General features: G+C 39.3%; 1 protein-coding gene and 1 non-coding gene across 2 annotated transcripts in view; one reads left to right on the forward strand and one right to left on the reverse strand.

Moving 5' to 3' along the window:
- The window catches only part of LOC141499668 (uncharacterized), a 56,614-nt gene that overhangs the window by 21,181 nt on the left and 17,283 nt on the right, over positions 1–18,150 (reverse strand). The window contains exon 5 of the mRNA XM_074202319.1: positions 11,991–13,177. Within this exon, the coding sequence (XP_074058420.1) occupies positions 11,991–13,177 (1,187 nt within the window). The remainder of the gene's footprint in view (positions 1–11,990; positions 13,178–18,150) is intronic.
- On the forward strand, positions 6,259–6,383 carry LOC141503844 (U6atac minor spliceosomal RNA). Its single transcript, XR_012473143.1, has one exon. It is a non-coding gene; the product is annotated as a U6atac minor spliceosomal RNA (small nuclear RNA).

The raw sequence follows: 18,150 nt of genomic DNA on the forward strand, positions 1-18,150 counted from the left end.
AACACACACATCATCTAGATGATAGTCAGACTGCTTGATCTAGGCAGGAGGGGGCTAGGGAGGTTTGAGACTGGAGAGGCTCTGGAATGGTGCCACCAATGAATGGCCAAGGGAAGTCTGCCTCAGTGAGCCAAAATACAGTCTGAGATTCAACCCTGAGGGGCTCTGAAAGAAGTTGAGGCAGGGAAACAGGAGACCTGGGCAGGGTCTGGGAGACGAGACATTCTGACAGAGCCCATGGCAGGGAGGGCAGGGACACTGCTGTGACAGAGGGGCTCCAGATGGACCCTGAGCCTGGGAAAGCAGGATGACTGCGTCCTGAGAACGGACCAGGAGCAGGGGAGGATGACGGGAGCCCCGGGTGAGGCTTGGAAGCTGGATTTCTGGGCAAAGTCTGAAGTCAGGGCAAGTATGACCCAATGGTACCTTTGGGGAGGGTGAGTTGGGAAGTTTGGGAAGCGATTGGGTGTCTGGAAAAGAATTAGGGTTTCAGAGTTCATCCAGTAGCTCAGCCTGAGAGGGAGGGCTGCTCCAGGAAGACCCGGGGGGCCCTTACCATGAGGTCAGATGAGACCCCATCGCAAGGGCAGCCACATGGGGGTGGGACTTACCTGGGACATGCCAGCACAGCAGGCAGAGAGAGCTCAGGGCCAAGAGAAGAAAGGAGAGAGAGGTGAGCTCCAGGGAAGGGAGAGCCTCGGTTCTAAGAGTTCCTGCTTCCGGTCAGGCCCCTCCAGGAGGCTTCCCAGGCCCGGAAGCACCTCCCGAGCAGGCCCCGAGGGGCCGGGCTTCCAGCACCCTGGCTGCCTCTCCTGCCTAAGCCCTGCCCTCCGGCCCGGGCAGTGCCTTCTCCCCTGCATTCCAGCCCCACTCCACCTCGCTCCGGCCCAGGGCTCAAGCTCCGCCTGCCCCCCAGCTCCTTCCTAAGTCCCCGCACCCAGAAAGCTCCTCCTGCTCCACCTGCGGCCCGGCCTGAGAGGGATGAGGCCCCTGCTCGGAGCAGCCGGCCCCAGATGGCCCTTGGGAACCCTGGGAAGCCGTGGACCCCTCGGAAGTGGAGGTCAGCTAGGAGAGAACCGAGCCACCTGTGTTCTCCCACTGGAACTGTCCACCAGGAGCCCAGATGCCCTTCAAACTGGGCTTGGAGGTGATGGGAGGAGCAGCTGGCAGAAGAGGCGGGAAAGGTTCTTGATCCTGCTCTGAATGCCATCATCATAACTGGGGGGACTGGTGGTTCTGGGTCAGAGAATTCAGAAATGCGTTGAACAGAAGGGATGGCATTTAGCAAAGTTGTTTCATGTTTTTGGTTTTGGTTTTTAGTTTTTTGCAAGGCAACGGGGTTAAGTGGCTTGCCCAGGGCCACACGGCTAGGTCATTATGAAGTGTCTGAGGCCGGATTGGAACTCAGGGACTCCTGACTCCGGGGCCAGTGCTCTATCCACTGCGCCACCTAGCCACCCCGTGTTTCATGTTTTTCATCTGTAACATTGTTTGTGTTACTATGAGGCTTTGACTTTTTTTCCTATTGGAATGTTTGAGAAACCATTTTATTAGAAACATTGGAATTTCAAATATGACTTCGAGGTGGTGATGTGATTGTGTCCTTGGAAAATTAACTCCTCTTCTGATCTGGATGCTATGAAATTAGGAATTAGATGGTAAGAGATTGTGGTTAAGTTTTGAAAACTGTTACGTCTTTACTTGGGTACATTTTAATGTAAACTAGACAAAAAAAAAATAGCTAACTCTTTGAGAAAAGAAAGACCTCAGAAATTCTTTTCTATTCAGGGCCTTGGGAACTTACCAACTAAGCGCCTGGGGACCTTTTTTTTTTTTTTAAGAATTTTCAAGGCAATGGGGTTAAGTGGCTTGCCCGAGGCCACATGGCTCTGTCATTAAGTGTCTGAGGTCACATTTGAACCCAGATACTCCTGACTCCAAGGCCGGTGCTCTATCCACTGGGCCACCTAGCCGCCCCCTGGGGACCTTTTCTTTAGGCAAGTTCATCACAGCTTCTCAATTCTTGGGAAGAAGGACCCTTCTAAAGAAGGTTGTTAGTTTATAAAGTAAAATGACTATTGCCAAACAAACCTGAACCAGACCTCTTCAGCTTAGGCCTAGCTCTGAAATATAGGGGGAGCCAGAGCTTTAAACTTTAAAAATAATTAATCAAATAAGGTCAATTAGTAAAAAAAAAGGAAATGATACAGTATTAGGGAAACTGATTTTTAATTGAACTTTTCAAGTCTAGGGGAGAGAGCAAACATCTGCAATTTCCTGAATTCAGCAAAGGAGGTGTCCCACTCCCCCAAAGGTTTCTATAAGCAACAAAGGATAAACAGCACCTGATTGGTCAGTCGATAATCACTTTGCAGGCATCTCTGACTCTCCATGACCACTTTTGATGTTTTTTTTCACATTGACAATAGATGTTTGGTCATTTCCTTCTCTAGATTATTTTACAAATGAGGAACTGAGGCAAACAATAAGTGGTTTGTCCAGGGTCTCATATTTAGTAAGTGACTGGGGCTGGATTTGAATTCAAGTTTTCCTGATGCTGGGACTAGCTCTCAAATACTGAACCAACTAGCTGTCCCCCAATCTATCAGTACAGTAGCAGTTTATAGATAAGATATATGAAGTGCATATTGAGGAATGCATATTCATGAGAAGTGGGAAAAAATGAAGCTATTAGAGACAAGGAGGATAATAAAGTATAGTTTATTGTGTAAAGAAATCAAGAGATCACAGATAGACAAAGGAAATGGTTCATTTATACTAACCTAATATTCCGAGGATGAGAGGAAGTGATGTATAAGGAATTTCTCTAGGGAATTTCTGGGAAATTGTTGATAGGAATTACATAGCACAAGAAGTAGTGAAAGGGTGAGAATCAGCAACAGTGGAGAGTGTGCCTAGTTCAATAAAGCTTAGAGGCCATCATACTTGAAAGAAATGACATGAATATCATTGCCAAGTTACAGTACTCCCCAGTTATGGAGAAAATATTGAAGCCACAAGGAAAAAAAAACAATTTGAATGATGAAGAAATAGGACTGCACAAGACCTAGCAGCCTCCACATGATCTCTCCCTTGTCTTTTGGATGAACCTCAATTTGCAACCTACATGTACACCGATCAGAAAAGGAAACTCCCCACTAAACTGGACAGTAGGGATTGGAGCTTGGAACAATATTTCAACTCTTCCCCATGATCATCATATAACTTTAAATCAATCACTTCTCACTCTATCCCCTAGTTTTCTTTCTCATATGAGGGGGTTCTGCAGGGATACTCTGGTCTTCCTTCCCTGTATCCTGAAGTCTATGATACTTGTCTGAGATTGCAAGTATAAGTGTTCCATGAGAAAGCTCTCTTGGATTTGGAACTTATCTTTAGATTTGCACAGTAGTATTTTGACAAGATAGGTAGGTGGTGCATAGAGTGCTGGGCCTGAAGTCAGGAAGACTCATCTTCCTGAATTCCAATCTGACCTCAGACACAAACTAGCTGTGTGACCTTGGGCAAGTCACTTCATGTTTTTTGTCTCAGTTTCCTCATCTATAAAAGAACCTGGAGATACTGCAGCAAGTTTGTCAAGAACTTACTAAATATGGTCATGAAGAGTCAAACATGACTGGAAAAACAATTATATTACAACTGGAACAGGTGCCACCTTGTATGGTCTTGTCACAGACTTAGTCACTTAATACCAAAAGACTAATCCCCACAGACCATGGACAATGGAAAAGTGTCAAACTTTCTGACTCATAGGATTCCTAGGGGAGGACAGCTATAGACCCAACCCTCTCCTCTAAGCCTATACACACATGAGGGAAATACCCTGGAATTCTTTCTCCTGATTTCAGGGTCAATGCTCCATCCACTGTTCCACCTAACTGCACCACCTCAATTGTCTTTGACTCCCTATGCCCCAGGACTGAACTGTACAGATCTTCCCTTTAGTCCTAGTCAAAGGTTTCACTTTACTGCTATCTTAAGTGAGTGAAATGAGGCCCCCTGAAAATGAAGCTGAACTTAGTAGTCAGAAGGCTTGACTCTGAATTTTAAGTCTGAAAAAAAATGATCTCTTTCTTATTCTCAGTATAAAGTATATGGCACCATTTGTCCTACCTGTCTTACCTGTAAAAATCAGGTAATTTACTCTCCATACTTTTAAAAATGCTTTGTGAGGGGTAGCTAGCTGTGTGGCCTTGGGCAAGCCACTTGCTTTGTGAGCTTGTCTACTAGACTACAAGCTCCTGGAGGATAGAGGTGCTTTCTTAATGTTTTATTTCCCCTTTCACCCCCATCACCACCTAATACAGTAAGATTTTGTTGTTTAGTCAATTAATGTTGTGACACTAAGATACTAGAAAAGTGAATTGCCATTTCTTGTTCTAGCAAACTGGGTGAAGTGACTTGCCCAGGGTCACATAGCTAGTAAAGGATCTAAGACCAGGTTTGAACTCAGGTCTTCCTGAGTTTAGTCCTGGCCCTCTGTTCTCTACTCCATTTAGCTGTCCCTGCAGTGGTATTAGAGTTGCTCACAGTGCAAAGATTGTAACCTTGACAGGGCTTATTGAGCACCCTTGTGAAAGAAGGTGCCACGAATATTGATATTCAGTTATGGGGCTAATTTAGTCTCCTTTCTATTCAATTATGGGTCTAGTTCTTTTTCTCTACTTGTGAGAAAAAGTTATTCAGTTATTGAAATCATAAGAAAATTTTTTTTATTCCTAGCCCTGCATTGCTGGGAAGCTGGACCCCCTCTCCCTATTGGGTTGGTTATTTTTAGGTTTTTGCAAGGCAAATGGGGTTAAGTGGCTTGCCCAAGGCCACAAAGTTAGGTACTTTTTAAGTGTCTGAGACCAGATTTGAACTCAGGTACTCCTGACTCCAGGGCCGGTGCTCTATCCACTGCGCCACCTAGCTGCCCCTCCCCTCTCCCTGTTGTTTACAGACCCTTAACCCAAAACTTCATGAAGCTGACCAGAAACCCAGTCAGATGGAAATAATGATGCAAGGAGATTGCTCTTCGAAGAAAATAATTCCTTCAAATGTAGAATGGAGCTAAAGGAAGCAGATGACTTTGTGAGAAATCAAGAAGCAATAAAACAAAAGCGAAAGAATGAAAATCTAGAACAAAATGAGAAATATCTCATTGGAAAAACAACTGATCTGGAAAACAGATCCAGAAGAGATAATTTTAAAATTATTGGGATACCTGAAAGTAATGACCAGGAACAGAACTTAGACTTCATTTTTTTAAAGAAGTTCTCCTGAAACATTGCCCTGATACCCTTGGTTTTATTCCATTGGTGACTGGGAAATCTCAAGAACATTGTCCACTATTCAGAACCTGAGCATGTATACAATACTGATGAATTTCTTCAGGCAACCAAATTTTGACATAATTTTCCATAAACCCTCATGATTGATAGTATCAAAGGCCTTGGTCAGATCTATGTCAGGCAGCAAATATCATACTGACTGTTCCTCAACCTTTTCTGAAGTCACACTGGCTTTCAGGGAGTTGACCATCTTTCAGGTGAAAGATCAGCCTATTGAAGAGGACTCACAAAAATCTTACCAGCAACACCTAAAAGAAAAATACCCCTGTGATTGTCACAGGACAATCTATTACCTTTACCTTTGTTGAGATGGATGATGGAGATATCCTTGAATTCTTAGGGGATAACCTCTTCATTCCATATAACCCAGAAAATTTCAGTCAGTTTTTGGATGAGCAATGGACCCCCCCCCCACACACACACACCTTGTAGATCTCACCTGGAATAGAATCAGCATCAGGTGCTTTGTCACTTGAAAGGAACCTAATGACATTCAAAATCTCTTCTTCAGTTGATACTTCAGCTAGGGACTGATTGATTTCAACTTGAGGTAAATAGTCAATGGCTTCCGCATTGATTGTTGAAGATCTGTTGAAAACACATGGAAGTGTTCAGGCCATCTCTCTAGTATCATGTCCCTATTGTTAATATGGATCCTTTAACACAGAGTAGTTGAGATGCACCGTATGTCTTTGGCCCATAAATAGCCTTTAGGGCCTCTTAGGGCTGCCACTTTGGTTGAATATGAATATTTTAGCTTAGAAAGGATGAATCTGTGGTCAGTCCAGAACTCTTCATCATACATTGCCTTTATCACTCTCACACCCTGTATGTCTATTCTTATGATCACATAGTCTGTTAGATGCCAATGGTTGCAACGAGGGTACATCTAAGAAGTTTTATTGCATTGTATGAAAAGAGAGCTTAGTATTTCCCTTGATAAGGATGGAAGAGGTCTTAGTGCCCTTTACAATACATATATGGTTAAGGCATTGCCACCTACTCTGTGGCATCTAACCTGATAACCTAGAAGCAGAGGGTAAAATAGAAATTGAGGCAAGCCTTCTGAAAGAGATCCTAAAATAGAAACTTCCAGGAATATTATAGGCAAATTCCAGAACTCCAGGGAAAAACGAAAATATTACAAGCATCCAGAAAGAAATAATTCAAATATCATAGTGCTACAATAAGGACCACACAGGAATTAGCACTGTCAACATTAAGGGTTCTTAGTGCTTAGAATATGCTATTCCTAAAGCAAAAGAGCTTGGAGTACAACTGACCATCAACTACCCAGCAGAAATGAACATCTTCTTTCAGGGGAAAAGGCAAGGGATTTAATGATTTTGAACTGCTTGTATTCCTACATGGGAAGATAATACTGATAACTCATATGAATCTTCTCATTTATTAGAGCATTTAGACGTATGTTATGTAGAAGGCACAGGAAAGAGCTGAATATGAAGGTATAACACTATAAAGATGGAATCAATGAGCGAAAAAGGAAATGTATTAGGAGAAAGGGAAAAGAGAACATAGAATGGGCTAAAATACTTCATGTAAAAGAGTCAAGAAAAGCTTTTGTGATACAGTGGAAGGGGGGTTAAGGTGGGGGGAATGAGTGAACCTTTATTCTCATTGGAAGTGGCCCAGAGACAAAATAACACACACTTTCTAGGGTATAGAAATTTCTCTTACACTAGAGGAAAAAGGAGAGGAAAGGGGAAAGCGGGGGAGGATGTAGGTGATAGAAGAATGAGAGAGGGCCCTTAGATGCAACACACTTTTGAAACTGGACAGGATTGAATGAAAGAATAGAATAAAAGGGAGTGGGGGGGTAGGATGGAGGGAAATTTAGTTAGCAACAGCAACTTTGGAGGAAAAAAATTGAAGTAACTTCTTTGATGGACTTATGATAAAGAATGTGATCCATCCCAGAGACAGAGTTGATGGAATCTGAATAGTCTGAAGTACACTTCTTTAATTCTCTCATTTTATTTTTCTTGAGATTTCTCTTTATTTTGGGGGGGAGGGGGGATTATATTTACATTTATGGATTATTGTAGTAATGTGAAAATAGATAAAATGTTAAAATGATTGTACAAGCTAGCTTTCAGCAATATGTAAAACAAGACTCAGTGGGAGAACAGGTTGGTTTTCAAAGCTGTAGAAGAAATAGAGACCAAATTGCTAACATTCTTTGGATTATGGAGAAAACAAGGAAGCTCCAGACAAATACTTCTGCACTATAACCCTGGACTGTGGGCATCACCACATAATGTGACAAGTCTGCACAATGTGTATGTGTATGAGGGCCATGAGGCAATAGAACTGAACATTGAGCAACTGATTGGTTTAAAATTAGAAAAAGAGGACAAGGTTGCATATTGTCACTTTGACTTGTATACAAAAAATTTCATGGAGACTGCTGGACTGGAATTCAGGTTGTTGGGAAAAATATCAATAATGTCAGATATGCAGCTAATACCATTCTAATAACAGAAAATGAACGGAAAATTAAGGATCCACTGGGTGAGGGTGAAAGAGGAATATAAAAACTAGTCTGAAGATTAATATTAAAAAAAAACCTGAACTCTTGGCAATTGCACCCATCACTTCCTAGCAGATAAAGATAGAAGAAATGGAGGCAATGTCCAATTTTATATTCTTGGGCTCAAAGTTTGCTGCAGATGGTGATTGTAGCCATGAAATTCAGATGCCCATTTCTCTGTAGGAAGGTGTTAAAGGAGAATTATGATTTTCATATTGATCAACATATATATATGTAATGAAATGACATAATTGAGTTTCTAGAAATCTTTTACACACGCAGCCTCTGACCTAGGAATCAGAGAACTAAAACCTGCATTCTTTCCTTGACAAGTACTTGCCTATGTTAAGTGAAGTGTATGGGAAAAATGGTAAACCTGTTCTGTACCCAAGCAGGATATGTATTCCAAGAATATGGGCATTTCCACGGGACTCTGGGCACCTGTATTGTCCAGCTCCTAAAACTGGCTAAAATTGTTGTATTGTGTGGCACCACTGGGCTTATCCTAAGAAAATCATTCAAACCCTAAACAGTGGTTATTTTGTGATCCACTTTCACCATCACGTATAAAATTATCATATATAAAATTTCTGCTTCAATTTTAGTAAATTGGAATAATCCTATTTTGTAAATTTTTTTCAATGAATTCATTAATTAAACTATTCCTTGAATACTGGTACTCTGTCTCTGGCCTGCCCTGTTTTGTCCAGGATAGAGTGGCTTAGTAAAATTCTGTAAACAAATGCTATGGGGGCAGCTAGGTGGTGTAGTGTGGATAGAGCACCAGCCCTGGAGTCAGGAGTCCCTGAGTTCAATTCCGTCCTCAGACACTTCATAATTACCTAGCTGTGTGGCCTTGGGCAAGCTATGGGCAACCCCATTTGTCTTGCAAAAACCTTAAAAAAAAAGCCAAATGCTATGGCTGGACAGCATGATAAAAAGCAGAGCTATAGCCTTGCTCACAAAGTTCCACATGGTCAAAGCTATTTCCAATAGCAATGTAGGGCTGTGAGTGATGCAGTATAAGGGAAATTAAGTGACTCAGAATCAATACTTCAAGCAATTAACTCTGACTACTCACTGGAGGGTCAAACATTAAAGCAGAAATAGTTTGGCCACACAATTAGAATGCAGAATTCATCAGAAACTACCCTGATATTGGGAAAGTTCAAAGGAAAAAGGAGAAGGGGAAGGCAGAGGATGGAATGGATAATGTCATGGAAACAATGAACATGAATTTGTACAGACTTTGAGAACTCATGAAGGATTGCCCTCTTAAGTAGTACATTTCTATTTAAATTATAAACTATTCACACTCAGAACTTTCTTCCTGAATTTTACTTTGGCCAATTAGACCTGGTGGGGTTGGCCAGTCATGTTATGTTCCTTGGAGTCGCAAAGAAGTGGACACAACCGCACTACTGAACAACAGTTGTTCTATAAGTTTACAGCCTCTGAGATGAGACTAAGGATAGTGAGGAGGCACTGTACTGCATAGAATATGGGTCTGGAATCAGACTCCATGATTTGAAATCCATCCTAAGACACTTACTATATAAAGTGATCCTGGCAAATCACATAAGCCTGTTTACCTCAATTTTATCTTTAGTAAAATGAACAGGAGAAGGAAATGCAAACACTTCAATATCCTAGACATGAAACACCATCCTACTGTCCTTACTGGGATCACAAAGTAACAGATATAACTGAACAACAAATAAGGTATAATTATCATGATGACAATTATAATGACAAATTAGACAATATGGTCTAATTTAATGACAATGTTTCCTTGCATATATTTTATGAGGTAGTTTCCTTTTAGGAGAGATTGCATTAGTGGTCTCAACCCCACCAGGTCTAATTGGCCAAAGTAAAATTCAGGAAGAAAGCTCAGAGTGTGAGTAGTTTATAAGTTAAATAGAAATGTACTACTTAAGAGGGCAATGGTTTCCCAATAAAGCTAAAAAAAAAAACTGTAAGAGAACTCCCCAATCCCAACTTGAAGGGTAAGAAAAAGAATAGAAGTTGGTAGGTGGAGAAAATAATATAACTGTTTAAAGAACTGATCATATCATGGAGGTAGAGACAATATGAATAGCTGAAAGACTGAAACATAGGCTAATAAGAATTCTTTCCAACTTAAAATTGTTGACATGTTACTTTTGTTAAATTTTATTCTTAATTTATTGAATAAAAGACATTCCCAGACATAGTACGATAAAAAAAGATAATTGCATATAAAACTTCAGATTGATAATGGACAATTTACCATTCCTTTCAAACATAAAATAAAGTTATGTAAACATTTTTTCCCCTTCTGTGCTTCACACACATTAGGCTACCATTAGGTACAAATCAGTATGGGAATAAAATTATTCTATGCCTGCTATTAGTTATTAGCTCTTTCTCTGGATGCAGATTGAGTCTTTCTACATATACCCTTTAAATTAATTTGGGTGTTCACCAGGAATTAGAGATGGCTTTTTGCCCTGCTTCACATAATCTGATTCTGACTTACTAAACCTTACCGAAAGATCTCAATAACAACCTAGAAAATGTGCTAGAGCAAATTCTAATCTGGAAAGAAAAACATTACAATTAGTTATTTTTCTCACCCATTATGGCTTTAGGATGATAAACAGAAATGTCTTTGAATACTGGGATGGGGGCTGACCAAGAATGAAAATCAATGCAGAGTTAGCAGCCTTGGGAGTTTTGGGGGCACATTCCTGTGCCTGGGGATATTAAGAAGTCTATGACCGAACAGACAATAAAAGAGATCTTAGGTGACCCCTGAACCAGCCTTGGAAGAAGGAATGGGGCCAACTACCAATTCTGTCACCGATTATCTAATCACAGTTCTAGGGTGGAGAGGAATGGCTGTGAACAAAAGGGTGGCAGTTGGTGGCATTATTTCCAAGAACAAGATGCAGATGAAGCTCCCACCTTCAATTCTGTATGTGAACATACATGAAATGATTTGGTCAACATAGCAAGATCAAAGGGAACTGGAGGAGCCAACAGTTCAAATCCTTTGAACACAGAGAATCTGCTGTTCTCTTTGAGAGGATCCAGTAGCAACCTAATGAAACTCAACCAGACATTGTCCAAGAGAATCAAATTTGTATCAGGGACTTGCTTAATTCTGACAAAGAGGGGAGCAAATAGACCTCCCTTTGAATTACTCCTCTTGGAAAGTGTTGACAACATGCAGATCCCCAGACTGAGCTATGAAAATAGCAGAAAAAAAGAAAAACTCTATGACATCTTGCTACCACCTTCCTTAATAAAAGGACAAATTCAGACCTTGGTTTGCATCATCAGTTTCTGCAGACTGAAAAATGATTTCCATTTCACATGTGTCATTTGCCTGTGCAACTTGACCAGAGTAAGAAAAATAGAGACTATCTTGGTAAAATTTTTCAAAGTCCCCAGAAATTTTTATTCTCTTGATAACCTTTTCCTTTAGCTGATCAGGTCAAAGGAAACAGTGAGTTTGTATTTACCAATACACAAAATCACTTCCTCCAGAGGAGTCACTGACCACCTCCTTGACTTTCCAAAATTATGAAGGATCAAGGATGGGAAGCTTTTTGGAGAGAAATAGGAAGCTTTCTTACTAGTTTAGTAGTGGCTGCATTTTTTTTTTACACCTGTTCTACTTTGTCTCAAGTTTATTTGAATTCCTTCCTCATCACAATGATCTTTGGATCACAAAAATCAAGAGATAGAAAATATCTCATTTTAAAAGAGAAGGTGGCTCTTGATTGTCACATGCCCTGGTCTCAGTGTAGGTTAAATACATATATACTGGTGACCTGTGGGAAAATGTAAAATTTCCCTAAATTATCTAAAATTTTATACCCTTGAGGAAAAAAAATTCTGATTTCTTCTCTTAATCAAATGATTTCCTCTAGTTGACATATTAAGTTATTTTTCTTATTCTGAAGACATTATGTTTTTATGAATATATAGTTTATTCTGCATGAACCTCTGTATTTCCATTTAAATGCCTTTAATTATTCATGTCCAGTAATATGAATTTTCTGGTGGAAAATAATCTCTGATTTTTGCCTGAAGACTTTACCACATTGATTACATTCATAAGGCTTCTCTTTGGTGTGAATCCTCTGATGTGCAGTTAAACTGGCCTTCTGAGTAAAAGCCTTTCCACACTTATGACATTCATAAGGTTTCTCTCCAGTGTGAGTTCTCTGATGTCTAGTTAATTTGGTGCTCTGAGTAAAAGCCTTTCCACATTGACTACATTCATAAGGTTTCTCTCCAGTGTGGATTCTCTGATGTTGGACAAGATTTCCCCTCAATGAAAAAGCCTTTCCACATTCACTACATTCAAATGGTTTCTCTCCAGTGTGGGTTCTCTGATGATTAATAAGAGAGATCTTCCGTGGCAAAGTTTTTCCACATTGATTACATTCATAAAGTTTCTCTCCTGTGTGCATTTTCTGATGCATAATAAGAGTGTCCCTCCTAGAAAAAGTCTTTCTACATTGATTACATTCATAAGGTTTTTCTTTGGTGTGGATCCTCTGATGTGTAGTTAAACTGGTCTTTTGAGTAAAAGCTTTTCCACATTTATGACATACATAAGGTTTCTCTCCAGTGTGGGTTCTCTGATGTCTGGTTAATTTGGCTTTCTGAATGAATGCCTTTCCACATTGACTACATTCATATGGTTTCTCTCCAGTGTGGATTCTGTGATGACAAATAAGATTTCCCCTCAATGAAAAAGCCTTTCCACATTGATTACATTCATATGGTTTCTCTCCAGTGTGGGTTCTCTGATGTTTTATAAGAGAGATCTTAAATGGCAAAGTTTTTCCACATTGATTACATTCATGAAGTTTCTCTCCTGTGTGCATTCTCTGATGTATAATAAGATTGTCCCTCCTAGTAAAAGTCTTTCCACATTGATTACATTCATAAGGTTTCTCTCCAATGTGAATTCTCTGATGTTGGTCAAGATTTCTGCTCCTTGAAAAAGCCTTTCCACATTCACTACATTCATATGGTTTCTCTTCGGTGTGAATTTTCTGATATACAGCGAGATTGTCCCTCCACGTAAAAGCCTTTCCACACTGATTATGTTCATAGGGTTTCTCTTCAGTTTGGATTCTCTCATGTGTAGCATAGAATTCTTTCCTGATGAAGTCATGGTCATTGTCATTCATGAGGCTTTGCTTGTGAGCTTTTTTCACAGAAAGGCTTAGTGTTCCAATAGTCTTCTTCATTTTAAATCTTATTTCATCTTCTGAAAGAAACAATAAAACAAATATACATAAATAATATGTACATTAATATATATTCGTATCCCCTTCCCACTATTGATAGAACCTAACCTCATTTACTTTTTATATCCTCAGATTTAAAAAAAAAAACCCTTGGCAGAATCAATCACTTTAAAATGCCACCAGCTTACATCTCAAGGATATACATTATAAAGGGTCACACATACTAGTACATTGAATCCTGACAACGAACAACAACATTTGTGACAAAAGCCTCTTATGACATCCTCATGATATTCAAAATTCAGACCATGAGCTCAGAATGGCAGAATGACTTGACCCAAATTTCAACAGCTAAGACAAGGCACAAGTCCTGGGAATAGGAGTGCTGTGTTCATAGTACTCAAATATTTCCATTTCCCTTGCATTGTCTGTATTTTCAATCTTTTCATCACAGATGATACAATGACATTTGGTGCACATATACAAAAATATTCATTTTATTTCATGATCCATCCTACCTGTAAGCATAATGTAATTTTTCTGCTGATCATATACAATTTTATTTTTCCTATGGCAGTATCTGAGAATGCCTGAATGTAGAACATCAACACTTTTTTTTTTATTTACCTGAAGCATAAAGGATTTTGTTCTGATCCATCACTTTTTTGGTATAGCCATTACATCCTTTTAAAAAGATTATCATTAAGTGACCCTGCTCACTAAAATAAAATTAAATCCTACAAACACAATCTAAAACATGCATGGTATTTCACATATCTGAAAATACATATCTCATATGGTCATTTGAGTTACTCATGATTTTGTAAGGAAGTTATGAGAAAGGGAGACAATGGCACAGCACCGCCCAGCATGGCATGCCCTCATCAGGGGGCTGCACTCTATAAGGAAGGCAGAATAGACGCACCTCAAAGGAAACGTGACATACATAAATTGAGAGTACCTCCCTAGGGGTTTACATGAACCAACCTCTGGCAGATCATTCCAAGCTCTTATTGGTCCTATCAGTCAGTCACTGTAATTTTTCTCAAACATAGTGATGTCATTTTAGTCTTCTTCATTAATGAAGGACAAGAACCAAGAGAAAGCTTCAATTTAGACCTCATGCAACCCTTCCCATTTAGAGATTCACATGTACTTTGCATGATTTGGAAAATGGTCAACAGGATTTGAGCTAAAAAATTTGTTCATGGCGACTTAAGTAGTGGCCAATTTGGCTACAAAATAATTTATCCTCTTTGACAACAAGGATATGTATGTTTCAACCTTAACAGTTGTGTTTCTGCAGTGATTCCAAAGGCTCACTGAAGCAAACTGGATATTTGTCAAGAGCTATCTTATCCATTTCAACTCCTATAAATCAGGAACTTTCTCCTCCTTTTTGATCCCATATAAGATGAAAAGATTATTATGTTTGCAAAGAAAATCCCTCTATGTGGGAAAATTGTTCTTTCCCCTTTATTCTTGAGGAAGATCCTAACAAGCAAGTGGATTGGATTGGAGTGGGGAGGGGGGGCTGTGCTAAATCACAAACCTCAATTTCTATTCTAGCCATGTGGGTCCAGTGGTCAGATATAGAAAAGAAGACTGGAGATGGCCCTGGATGGGAGGCCATGAGGGTTACACAGCTAATAACTGTCAGATGGCTGAGGCTGGCTTTCAACTCCAGTTCTGCTGATTTCAGGGCAAGTCCTCTATCCATTGCTCTGCTTAGCTGCCACATGTGCAAATCATCTCAGTCCAACCACTCAACCACTCAGTAAAACCCTGCACTAGTAGTTCATTTTTTTTATTACTTTTCACCCTCTTCCACAATAATGACTTTTTTTTCCTAATATCACAAATAAAAATAAAACTATTTCTCTCTAATACTTAAAGCACTCTCACTTGATCCAGGCATCCCCATGAGATGGTGTCTAATAGTTTTCTCCATTTCATGTATAAACAGCTAGAGATAACCTTTTTTAAAGCACTGGCCTTGGAGTCAGGAGTACCTGGGTTCAAATCCGGTCTCAGACACTTAATAATTACCTATCTGTGTGGCCTTGGGCAAGCCACTTAACTCCATTTGCCTTGCAAAAACCTTAAAAAAAAAAGATAACCTTTTCCAATTCCTTTCAACTCTTTTTTTCTTTTGACCTCTACCTCAATTAGAGACAAACAGCTTTGTCTTTGTAAAATTATTCTCTACACACACACACACACACTTCAAACAATCGCTTCCTTTTCTATATGTCAATAGCATCCTTCTTCACTTGTCCTTTATAATTTGAGGATTTATAATAAAGGAAAAAAGAAAATTGCTAATAATCTCAAAATTGCTAAAATTCAATGGCCATTCTTAATTCTAACCTTTCTAGAATTTTCTGCAGGCTTAGACATTGAGAATCTCCCCCTTTCTTCAGCATTCCCCTCTTTAGAGTTTAGTGACATTACTCTCTCCTGGTTCTACTTCTCCATTTCCAAAAGGAAGCTCATTCTTTTTCCTTCAACCCTCCCATCTGTTTATATTCCTAATGTTATTAAGGGCACTCTCAATAGTCCAATGCAAATCTCAACAACTCTCACACATTCCCACTCCTGAGCCACATATTTATCTATTGCAAAGTCCTGTTGATTCTCCCTTTGTGACATCTTTCACATAAAACCCTTTCACTCTCAACACAGTTACTTCACACCTGAGACTTTGTAAGAGCCTGCTGGTTGATCTGGCTGCCTCAAGTCTCCCCATAGTCTAATCATTCCTCCACCCATCTGTCAAATTCTTCTTCATAAAGCTCTCACCTGATCATGTCACCATGTGCATCACATCACCCAGTGACTCACCAGCAAAATGATCAGATATAAAACCTTATCTGGGGCTGCTGAAGCCCTTCATCTCCAACCCGTCCCCTACTCTTCCATTTTTCCTTTTTTAGCTGTCATTTAATACTGCAAGTTCTCATTTTCCTTTGAATGAGGCAAGGAAAAGACAGAACTATTTCCTAAAGCTTGAACAAAATGAGACCTCACCAAAATTGAAAACAGACAAAAGAGATGGGCAATGTTCTTTGGCTATGATAATTAAACATGTTCTCTAGTAAGGGAGAGATCCTTTTTTCTTCCTTTAGTAAACTTTAGCCATATTAGAATTTTTATTATAAACAACTTATTTTTAGGAACATCAGTTTTGAATTCCTACTGATAACTTTAAAAATATAAGTTGTTATTTTTTTAATTCTGATACTTTTAGGAAAAAAAGGAAACCACAAAATAGGAGATCATTAGATAAAACTGGAGTCTGAAAACATTTTTTATTTTGGATCACTGTGCCTAAGATTCTCTTTAGGAATGATTTTCAAATATGGATTTCTCCTGTAACAATCTTTAGGATCATTGAATTCAAAACAACTGAAATATTATGAAAACAGTATCTTTTTACTGTTTTGGAACCCCAGGGAGCCATGCACAAATTCATTTACCTAAAGTTTCATCAATTGTGTCTTGAACTTCAACTGGAATTTAGAATGAGCAAAACCTAATTTTATCAATTTATCGTTCTTTGAGTTATTATGAGTCATTAGAGGATGCCGGTCACAGAGAATCCTCTATTCCACTGAGTCTGCCTCTGAAATCAAAGATGTGTTATCTGGTCTATTGACCTTCATCAAAGCAACATTTGACAATTGTGCCCCACTTGATCATTTTGTCACCGTAAGGTCACTCTGTTCTTTTCAAAATCTCAGTCAGATGAAACAGTTTTCATTAAATACATTTTGTACACATATTACTGGACCCAGCTGAAACCCAGTTCTACTGGCAAGTATGTGATTTTCTTTTTCTTTTAATTTTATTTAAGGCACTGGGGTTGTGACTTGCCCAAGGTTACACAGTTAGGCAATTATTAAGTGTTTAAGGCCATATTTGACGTCAGGTCCTCCTGACTCCAGGACCGGCACTTTATTCACTGTGCCACCTAGCTGCCCCAAGTATGTAATTTTCTTAACTGTCACTGCCAAACTATCAAATTCTCATGATATAATAGCTCTTTTGATACTGACAAAGAATTGGAAATTAAGGGGATGTCCATCAATTGGGGAATGACTGAACAAGTTATAGAATATGACTGTTATGGAATACTATTGCTCTATAAGAAGCCATGAATAGTTGGGTTCTAGAGAAGCATGGAATGAATTACAGGAACTGATGCCAAGTGAAGGGAGCAGAACCAAAAGAATATTGTACATAATTAGCCTTGATGGATATAGCTCCTCCCAGCAGTTCAGAGAGCTAGGACAACTCTAGGAGGTCTTCTATGGAGACATCCAGAGGAAGAAAAGCCAAACCAAACCAAACCCCAAAACCCTTTGGAATCTGAATGAACACTATATTCTAAAAATTTCTCTTATGTATTTCTTTCCTAACTCAAGGTTTTCTTTCTTTTCCCTTAATTCTAATTCCTTGAACTGAAAAAGACTGATCTGTAAACATGTTAAATATAAATGTGTATCTACAATATTTACCTCACTGTTTGCCACTGAGGGGAGGGGGGGGGTGGGAAGGGGAGGATGGAAGGAAATCATGTAACTTTTGGAAAAAAAAATTCTCACTACCCCAATGAACATAGATACAGAGATATAGATCTATCTATCTTTGTATCTATATGAATGTATTTGGGCATATGTGTGTGTTTGTGTACGTGTGTGCATTTACTAAAAGCTCTATTGATTACTACTGTAATAAATGCCATTTATAATTACTAGATGGATGAAAGGAATACCATACTGTAGCTGAAGGACATTTGCAATTGTTTAAATTATAAATATAAATAGCTACTCATATACACATACACATCAAGAAAAACAGCTTCAAATCAAACGACAGTATAGCAAATATTTTCAATAGATGCAATCTGTTTTACTCTCTACAGGAAAGAGTACAGGTAGGATCTTGATCGAAGGCGGCTGAATCCTGTAATATAGAAATGGCTGCA

Source organism: Macrotis lagotis, chromosome X, assembly GCF_037893015.1.
Source record: "Macrotis lagotis isolate mMagLag1 chromosome X, bilby.v1.9.chrom.fasta, whole genome shotgun sequence".
In the NCBI taxonomy this organism is placed as follows: Eukaryota; Metazoa; Chordata; class Mammalia; order Peramelemorphia; family Peramelidae; genus Macrotis; species Macrotis lagotis.